The 10,966-nt window shown below is 40.8% G+C and overlaps 1 protein-coding gene across 1 annotated transcript in view; it reads right to left on the reverse strand.

Annotated features, from left to right (window-relative positions):
* Window positions 1-9,299, reverse strand: part of LOC127632467 (serine/threonine-protein kinase WNK2-like) — a 66,677-nt gene extending 57,378 nt beyond the window's left edge. Inside the window, exon 1 of the mRNA XM_052111048.1 lies at window positions 8,673-9,299. Coding sequence (XP_051967008.1) covers window positions 8,673-9,299 — 627 coding nt within the window. The remainder of the gene's footprint in view (window positions 1-8,672) is intronic.
* Between the last annotated feature and the right edge of the window lie 1,667 nt (window positions 9,300-10,966).

The following is a 10,966-nucleotide window of genomic DNA, read 5'->3' on the forward strand; positions in this document are numbered from 1 at the left end:
CTGCAAACTGAGGATGGGTCAGAGTTGTTTAAGTACCAAATCTTAGTGGATCATTTGCAGCTGGAAGAGGCTAGACTGATTTCAGATACTTTCCTCAACTCTCCATAGCCTTATACCGAGACAATAAATGCCTTGGCAGAGAAATTTGGTAAGCCTCATCAACTTGCATTGAGTTAGATTGCTAGAGTAATGGATGTCTGTCCAGGAGACCCTGAAGCCTTAGAAATATTTGAATTACAATTTCAAGCCCTTGTTGGACTGCTGAAATCCTTGGGATCAGATGGAGATGCCGAATTGATGTGCGGCTCCCACGTAGTTCGCCTGCTGACCAAGTTGCCTTCAGGAGACAAATGTTGCCTAATCATGACTTAACCTTTACACTTTCTGACTTTTCCAAATGATTGCAGTCTGAATCGTGGTGTCAAACCAGTGATCTGGTGGGAAACATTCGGCCAAATGGATGGCCAAAACAAAGGATTGAGAAACGCAAAGAACAAAGGCCAAGACTAGCTACTGTACTGCGCAGAGCAGGTGGTCTCGACCCAAATGCTACTTCCTCTCCATTCAAACCGGCCACTTCACCAGAGAACCACGTGAAAAGTAAAGCCTTTTGTCCCTACTGTGAGAATACACACCATTTCCTTAGTCAGTGCCTCAACTTTCAGCAGCTTATGACGGAAAAAGTCCGTCATGCAAACAAACAAGCACTGTTGGAAGTGTGGAGGAACACATTTAGCTGCACAGTGCAATCTGAAGAAACCCTGCAACAAATGTGAAGGTAAACATTTGCTTATACTTCATGACATCAATTACAAGTCAGTCAAAGATACTCAGTACCAGAAACTTGATATCTGGACAGACCTGGAACAGATAATTGGGTCCTGCTGAGATATAAAAACTGCACCTTGGACACTTATGACAATTTTGATATTTGCTGCAGCCCAGAAACTGAATCTGAAAGGTGAAGAGGATGAGTTATCCATTAGAACATCCATCAGAAAGTGTCACGACTACAAGGCTCAACAGTTTCATTCAACATATCTCCAGACATATCAACCACATAAGACATACCACATCAAGCAAGCCTTTACAGCTGATCAGCTGGGATTATCTCACCAATCCTACCCTATGGAGGCACTCGGTAGAAAGTACAAACACCTGAAGGGTCTTCCTATCCGGTTCTTTGAGAAGATTCACCCACTCCTTCTGATTGGTGCCAATCAGCCTCATCTAATCACCCCAATCGAGCCAGTTCAACTTGGACCCTCTGGCGGGCTAGTCGCCATCAAGACAAGACTTGGTTGGACACTACAGGGCCCAGAGAAGCTCCTTCTTAATCCGCTTCATCCTCAGCGGTCCTTTTCACATTAGTGTCATCCAAGCAAACAGAGCTGTTGAGAAATGCCGTGAAGTTAAGGGCACTGTACATTCTTCCCTATTGTCCTGAGAAACTGGTCACTCTTGAACTTCTGAACAAAGGAACTGTCATAGTTGACATAAACGGCAACCAGAACCCCCTTGTTACATAAATCCAACATTGCTTGAATTAACGCCCCCCAAGAAGCAGTAATGCCACACCTTCTGAGAATTGAATGGCATCTCTTGAAAGACCTTGAACGTGCAGCGACTTATTCTGCAGAAATCAAGAAACTGGTGGAAGAAGGGTATGTGGCCAAACTGGATCCAGACAAAGCACCACAGAGCCACAAAAGGTGGTTCATACCAGACCATATGGTCACCCACTATGACAAAAATCGACTGGTCAGACCTATCCTGTGATTCCTTTGGATAGATATGGAACGAGACAGAGAAGCAGATGTCTATGAATGGCAGGTGCACCCATTCGGCACAACTTGTAGCCCTTGCTGCGCTTCCTATGCCCTGCAAAAGCATGTTTTTGATAACACAGAGTCAGGTGATTACCTACAATTCACTATACAAAGGAGCTTTTATGTTGACAATTGTCTTCATAGCCTGAACATAGTTGATGAGGTCAGAGGCCTGATTGACCGTCTCAGAGAGCTACTGGCAAGTGGAGGGTTCGACATCAGGCAGTGGGCCTCAAACCAACCTAGGGTTGTAAGTCATCTACCCAAGGAAGCTCAGTCTACCAGTACCAAACTGTGGTTGTCACAAAGGGAAATAGAAGTTCCTGAATCCACTCTAGGTCTGCACTGGCACTGCCCCACCGACACACTTAGGTACAAGAGTATTGCCAGTCAATATGACACGTTGGGCTTTATTCACACTGAGGAGCTCAGTTATCAGAGTTGCTAAGGAAAGAACTTACACTTGCGTATCACAGAATTACCTTGTGGTTGGATTCCACCACAGTGCTGAACTGGTTACATTCAGATTTGTGCCGGTTTAAAGTCTTTGTTGGCACCATAATCGCAGAGATACAAGAAACAACAGATCCACAGGATTGGAGGTACATAAACTCTGCTCAGAATCCGCCTGATGACCTAACAATCAATGGCCCAAAAGTCCTGCTAACAGCTCTCTGGAAGGTGACCAAGAGTTGCGTAAGTCAATGTGCTGTGCCCTAAATGTAGTGACCTCCAACTTAGAAATTCCTGATGCCATCCAGTTTATAACCTACAGAGAATTACTGGAAGCTACTGTACGGTGTTCACGGGGTGGCAAGTGGAGAGCCACTAACAGCTGGAGATTTCCTACAAGCAGAAATACTTCAGTGGAGAGCATCTCAGCTAGATAGATTCTTTGATGACTTCCAATGCCTGAAACAAGGTAAATCTCTTCCTTCTAACAGTAAACTGCTCACCTTGTGTCCGGAGCTGGATTCAGCTGAAGCTGATTCCTTCCTCATGGCATTTAGGAGATTTGTGGCACGTAGAGGAACTCCCTTCGAGCTCTGATCTGATCAAGGGACTAATTTTAAAGGTAGGGAGAGAGTTGCATGAAGCATTCAAAATTATGTCACCTGAACTACAACAACAGTTAGCAAAGCAGAAAGTTCACTTTCGTTTCAACCCACCTGGAACCCATGAGAATGTGAGAAGATCTTTTAAATCGGCTCTGTATGCTTCAGTTGGTGCTCAATCTGTTACGGTGGAGGTCCTCAGGACTGTGTTAATTGAGGTAGACGAAATACTGAACTCCAAGCCTCTCTGAATCTATCATCTGACATCTCAGAAATAGATCCTATTACCCCAAATCACCTTCTCATGGGGCGGCTCGATGGCTCTCTCCCACAAGTTGTATATCCTCGAAATAATCAGTCGTAAACGATGGCGCCACAGTCAGATCCTCACAGACTTATTCTGGTCCTCATTCATCAAGTACTACCTACCAAATATGCAGACTCGATCTAAATGGCAGAAAGTCGTAGAGGACATTGCTGTTGGGAACTTTGTTATGCTGGTAGACCCCCTATTGCTTAGAGCTATGTGGTTGATCGGAAAGGTCACCAAGGTCATGCCAAGTGCAGATGAGCATATCAGAACTGCAGAAGTGCTAATCAAGGGACTAACCTATACCAGACCAGTTTCATGGATGATTGTACTTCCTGCTATCCCTGATGACACATACACCTCATAATTGCTGGCCAATTATCAGGGACAAATTTAGTGCCTAAATTTGGGGGCGACTGTACAAAAGGCCCAAAAATTACCAAAAAAATACATAAATAAAAAAAATAAAAAATAAAAAATTTTAGGCCTATGTATTATTGCCTAATTACTTTGTGCTATTGCACTTATTTTAATTAACCTTGCGCTATAATTCTGTGAATGAAAAAAAATTACATTCTTCAGAATGTTCTACACTTTTAAAATCAAAACTAGATAAGACAATCAAAACTATATGTCTAATGCAGAATAGTACCGAAGTACTGTATGTTAAATAGGTTGATGATAGGTTAAAATATTATCCCAAACTTTCATCCAAGTTTCATCACACCTGAAAACAATGAGTGATTATTTTAAGGGGTTTTACTAAAGCAGAGGGTCTCATGAAAGGAATTAAAAGCTTTATGATTTTATGTATGCCCAGGGCTGTAACCCGCACACAAACACACAAGATGAGACAGTCACAATGTCGGTGAGAACTGCTTTTATTGTTAGTAAAAGCAGTGCAGGCAAAAGTACAAACAGGGTAAATCCAGAGAGAGTGGTCGAGGGAAGCGTAGGGTCAAAAGCCGGGCTGAAGCAGGCATGTGAGTCAGAGGGGGGAGATAGTTTACGAGCGAGAGCTCGTAATAGCAAAACCGGGCGTGGAAGCCCGAGGGAGGAAAAAGAGCGTACGAGCTCAAGGGGGCGGAGCGAGGGAGCGGGAAGCGAGCACGCTCGCGGAGTGCATGTGTGCGTGCTCGAGGAAGCGGAGATGGGGCAGAGGAGCGGGGTTCGTGACAAGGGCATGGTTTTTTTCAGCAGTTTGATTCAAATGAAGACTCCACCACAGATAGCTGAAGATAACTTGAGGATCTACAGTTGTGGTTATATTGATGCAGAACTGCCAGAACAAATGAGGCATAAATCAGGTCGGGCGTTCTTCTGTACAAACAAAGATTTCATAACAAATATCTTTTAAAAAGAGCTTAAGTCTCAATCAAGCTATTGTTTGGTGTGATTTGGTGTGGCGTCTCTTCCTTGCTCTCTCTCTCTCTCTTCTCTCATTGCAGATTTGGGGGCCTGTGTAAGCATTTCTCAGCTGGTTGAAGCTGCTATGCACAGCCGCCTAAATATACTGTGTGCTATATCTACTATTCTGTGTGCTATATCATGCATTCCATTCACATGATCGGCAGGATCATCAAAACTGCCACCATGCCCCAAACAATTGCCGGAACACTTAACACTCTCATAGACAACAACCAGACCCCCCTCATGTAAAACATCAAGTGTCCAGAGATCATAATGGCCTAATCATCCTCCCATGGACTGCTCAGAATTTAATCTTTCCAGCCAACCTACAGCTTATTCTTCTGCCCATAAAGTATTTCTCAGTGAAACAAGACAAAGTGAATGTGAAATAACGTATTGTGGATCAGGTTTCTTTGTATCTTTGTTTGTTTTTAGTTACAACACCAATTCCAAACAAGTTGGGACTATATGAAAAATGCTAATAAAAACAAAGCAAATTGATATTTGTAAATTATATTCACCCTTTGCTATATTGAAAGCACTACAACTACGTATTATATGATGTTTTACCTTGTGAATTTCATTGTTATTTTTAAATTTACAGTCATTTCTAATCAAATGATTGCAACACACTCCAAAAAAGTTGGGACAATCGAGTGTTTACCACAGTGAAACATCACCATTTCTTCTAATAACACTTAAGCATTTGGGCACTGAAGACACAAGTTTGTTAAGGTTAGAAAGTGAAATTGTCCGCCAATCATCCATCATGTAGGTCTTTAGCTACACAAAATCACAGGGCATTCGTTGTCCTATGGGGTGCTTCATTTTGCACCACACATTCTTAACTGGAGACAGGTCAATTTAGCACCCACACAGCCTTGCACTTGAAATCTTGGCAGTATGTGGTCTGAAGTTGTCCTGCTGGAAAATGCATGGACGTCCCTGGAAAAGATGGTGCTGGATGGCAGTATATGCTGCTCTAAAATTTGTACATATCTGTCTGCATGCATTGTGTTCACACATGTGTGAGTTACCCATGCCATGGGCACTGAAACACCCCTGGCCCATACGGACACTGGCTTTTGGACCTGATGCTGATAACAGCTTGGACTGCCCTTTTCCTCTTTGGCCTGGATAACACGACAGCTTTGTTTTTCAAAACCTTTTTGAAATGTGGACTCTTTAGGCCAAAAAACACAGTTCCACTGTTCTACTTTCCATCAAAGATGAGACCGATCCCAGAGAAGTCGGCAGCGCTTCTGGACAGTGTTGATGTAGGGCTTCTGCTTTGCATAGTAAAGTCTTAACTTGCATCTGTGGATGCAGCGGTGAGTGGTGTTAACTGACAAAGGTTTACTAAAGTAATCCCAAGTTCGTGATATTCATTACAGATGGATGCTTTTTTTTTTAGACAGTGATGTCTCAGGGATCAGAGATCACATGCATTCAGAAATGGTTTGACCATATTCCTTGAATCTTTTAACTATTTTGTGCACTGTAGAGGGTGAAATGCCCAAAATCCTTACTATTTGTCTTTGGGGAACAGTTGTTGAAGCATCTATTGACAAAATGACAAATCTCAAATGATCATTGCTCTTGAAGGACTAGGCTGTTTTTGGAGGCGCCATATATATACAGTATTATGACATGATTGCCTCACCTGTTTAACATCTCCTGTTTCCCATTGCCTTGTTATTTCAACTTGTCAAATTGTTATTAGTCTTAAATGGCCCCTGTCTCAACTTTTTGGAGCGTGTTGCAATCATCTGTTTTGAAATGACTGTACATTTTCAAAAAACAATGAAATTCACAAGGTAAAACATCATATAATGTTTAGGCTGAATATAAATTACAAATCACTCCTTTTTGTTTTTATTAGCATTTTTAATACTGTCTTTTCGGAATTGGTTTTGTAGATCTTATATATAGTAAAGGTTTAAAGGGGTGGTTCACTCAAAAATACAAATTCTCTCATTATTTACTCACCCTCATGATATCCCAGGTGTGTATGTCTTTCTTTATTCACCAGAACACATTTGAAGAAAAATAGAATAGACCTCAACTTAGTAGGTCCTTAAAATGCAAGTGGATGGTGATCACAAGCTCAAAAAATTCACAGATAGTCAGCATAAACATCATCAATACGCCTCTAAATGTATGTCTTCTAATGCGATACGACCGCTTTTGGTGCAAAAAAAGATCAATATTTAAGTACTTTTAACTAGAATCCATCTCTTCCAGTAAACTTCATGAGAGGGTGGAGTTCACACGGTCTCTTGCATTTCGTATTTGCATTGCCGTGTTACGTAATCTCACATTCTTCTCTCGGTTGAGACATCCAGGATCAGTGCATCAGCCGTGCATCAGTTCTTGCATCAACACGATTCCCAACATGATTACATCACACGCTGCTGACCGGAAGCGATGATTTAGAGTTAAAAAGTACTTGAATATTGATCTTCTTTGCACCAGAAGTGATCGTGTCACTTTAGAAGACATTAATTTAACCGCTGAAGTTGTATAGATGACGTTTATGCTGACTATCTGTTCTTTTTGGAGCAAAAGTTGGATCACTCGCATTTTAAGGACCTAATGAGCCAAGATAATTTCAATTTTTCTTCAAATTTGTTCTGCTGAAGAATGAAAGACATGCACACCTGGGATATCATGAGGGTGAGTAAATTATAAAATTTTAATTTTTGGGTGAGTACAAAGATGTTTGTAGGAGATATTATAATGCAGTCAAAATATAAGGTACTAGAATATATATATATATATATCTTGCAATATTACAGACAGGAATAATGAAATTCTTCAGTTTGACATTTTGCATTCTCAGTTGTGCTTCAGAACTTTGTCCCCCCAACCATCGCTGTCCTCAAATGATTCTAGAGCACACTAGAACTAGCCCTGGTCCTTGTGATTCAGTCTCACCATTTTACAATCAATAGTGGTGATAAACGAAGAGGCCATATCAGATGACCCGGCAAACTCACACAAGGAGGAAGCATTTTAAATAGGAACTGGATCAATAAATCTGATAATATAGCCTTCTTTGATAAAATCAAGTGATCATACACAGAAGGACACTTTTTACTTATTTCCTGCTTGGCCAAGGTAGGTTTGTTGGTTAAATGACAGTTCTGTGTTGACATTTATTTAAAAAGAATTTTTGGCACAATGGTTAGAAATACAACAGGTAAAGCTTGTTTAACCCTGGAAATTTTGGTCTTTTTCATTTTTGTTTTTTCGATCATTTTGGCTGTGTTGATAACAATGGCATAAATTTGGCCAAAGGTGTGTATTTTGGGGGGAATTTTTATATTTCACCCTCAGTTCCTATAATACATCTATAATGCACTGTGTACAATGAGTTACCCTCAGGACCCTAAGGATAAAAATGTCCCTATTGAAAAACATTAACATGGCAATTTTTGATCCCAGTGCCATTAAAGCATAAAATCATGAATTCTATGATATTATGCTTTGATTCTGGAGCCCTGGCTTCAAAATTTTTTTATATATATATTTTCCACCATATGATGCCATTTTTCTCATGGTTAGCCTATGGAGAATATACATGTTTTTATCCTATTGTATGAATGAATGTTTGGTAGTTTGTTAAAAAAAATCTAATAATATTAATATATAATATTTTTATGGCAGACGTTTTTCTCCTCTAAGGTCCTGTTTTTTTTATTTTACACTGCACAAAAAATAATAATGCATCAAAATCAATGTTGTTGCTAATCATTAACATATCCCAGATTGTGATAATCCCTCATAGCATTTTTTATATGGAATTTTTTTTTTTTTTTTGAAAGTGGAAAATAATATTAATATATAATATTATTATGGCAGTTTTTTACACAATATTTTTGTCCTCTAAGGACCTCAGAGTAACTTTTTTTTATTGTCACATGGGTTAAGAACATTTAGGGAAAACCGCCAACTTTAAGGAAAAGTCCTAGATTCCATCCAGAGGCCTATATGCATTTAGGTGAAATTTTAAACACCACTGGTCAAAATTGAGTACAAGATATCTTGTGATTGTATTTGTCTTACCTGAAGTTCACACCATGCCACCTCCACCCACGTCTCAGTGTCCAGGCCCTTGTAGACCGTTTTGAAGGACCCTCTGCCAAGCTCTATATCAAACTTGAGAAAGCGTCCACCTGGAGAGGTGGATACCGCCTTCATTTCGGCCTCTTCCTCGTTCTCGTCGCTCCCAGCTTTACCCACACGCTTTTCGCTATCAGACGGCTCAGCATCGTGTTTTTGCTCGGCCTCGCGTGCCTCTCGCTCTTTTCCCAAGTTCTCGTCGTCGCCATCCCCTCGTACCACCTGACTCTCTGCGTTTGAGCTCCTCTGGACCGCTGTCTGTGCGCTCCGCGGATGCGCGCTTTTAATGGGACTGCTGCCGGTGTTGTCACACTCGAGAACTTCGAGTTCTTGATCCTCTGACTCAGAGAACCACAAACTTCTGCGTATAAATCTCTGCCGGACCAGCCTTCGGTAATCCGATAGGGGGTATGCGGTAGGATCACTGGCCCCTCTGAGCGCTGCAACGGTGTCCGTGTAAATGGGCTGTTCGTGACAATTTTCATAAATTCCGGTCTTTTTGGAGGGGACTGGAGGAACCGCTAAGCGCAAAGGCTGCTTCTCAGAGTCGGATCGAGTCAGGTTTTCCATGACCCGTCAATAGCTGAACACTTATCTGTGACATTCAGCCGTTTGCATGGTCCTCCTTGAAAGGACGCACCTGCAATGCCAATCTGCACTGACGCAGTTTGGCATCATTTGAGAACCGAATGCTAAATTCTTCTTGTATATATGATATCAAATATGAATTATAGCCTAGTCGAATCATTGATAGAGTTCGTTTTTAAATGTCAATTAAGTGTGCAAGGGCACCCAATTCAAGCACGATGCAAGCTCCCTTGAATTTTATTTTAACAATAATACAAACCCATGTCAAAAATGTACTTCAGAATCGTTTAAAAACACCATCCCAGTCAATTTTTCCAATACGAAACTGATATGAATATTCTATCTCTTACTAACTCACCATGTTGGGTAGTTCACAGAGGCTGTCGCGTTGCTTAATCCGTCATAAAACTATAAAGTGTGCAGCTGTTCGTTTCTATTCTATTGCTAGCTCGAAATGTAGGCTATAACACACATTTTATGAATTATCTCTGAGACAGCATGTACTTTCATCAAACCGCCACGTCGTTGTTTTTAAAACCGAGTAGGCTACCCTTGGTTCTTATAAATGTCAACGTTTGTCCGGGACATGAAATCCACAGCCCGGTGCAGAAGCGTTGATCAGATTATTTGCTCACTGCGACATTGTTCTCCTCATCTCGGATAATACGGTCCCGACACCTCCCTAAAGATTCCTTGCACGTTATGATATAGTCGCGAAGGCTTAGTTTCTGTACCAGTGCTGATGCGCTTTTAACACTGACATCCTCCTGCGCTAGAAACAATGTGCGTCCAATACAAGCGTCTGTTTTAGGCGGTAACCTTTTCCTCCTTACGGGTCATCATGGACCCCACGGAACGCTTGGTGGGTCCGCCCAGGACTTTTCGTGCAGTGAAAGCAGTGGTTCTCAACCTTTTTGACTCCAAAGCCCCCCATTGTCGGAGGAAATATCAGTAGCCCCCCCTTAGATATTTCCTTAAAACTTGTGATTCCAGAAATGTCTAGAACTGTATATTCTTCATAAAAAGCTGTTGAAGGGAATTTATATATATATAGCATTTACAGTAAGTTGAATTATAATAATTATATAAAAATTATAATAACCTATCATATTTTAAGTAATATTAATAGATATTGAGGCCCCCCTGGAAGTGTGCTGAGGCCCCCTATAGCGGGTCCTGACTCCCCTGGTTGAGAAAAACTGGGTTAAAGAATGGAACATAGGGTGCATAATAAGGATTCATTATGGTAAATTTGTATTGCAGTCTTAATGTGAAGGAGGTTCACTTACACAGATTAAAATATCTTAAATAATATTTATTCACAACGTATCTTACTCTAGACTATCCCTATATTATGTAGGCTTTCCGCATGACTTTGTGAAGAATGATGAATATTTAATGGCATGGTCACGGGCTGGGGAGTAACGGAATACACGTAACAGGATTACAAATACAAAATATAAGTAGGTCCTAACTGTACTGTAACTACTACAGTTACAATTTAAATAATTGGTATTTAGAATAGTTACATTCAAAAAGTATTTTGATTACTGAAGAGATTACTTTACATTTTATTGTCCTTTTCTTTCATTCAATATTTAGTCCTTTCAGATGGAAACATTTATACATATATAATGATGCGATCCAAA

The sequence above is a fragment of the Xyrauchen texanus genome, chromosome 39 (genome assembly GCF_025860055.1).
Source record: "Xyrauchen texanus isolate HMW12.3.18 chromosome 39, RBS_HiC_50CHRs, whole genome shotgun sequence".
Classification (NCBI taxonomy): domain Eukaryota; kingdom Metazoa; phylum Chordata; class Actinopteri; order Cypriniformes; family Catostomidae; genus Xyrauchen; species Xyrauchen texanus.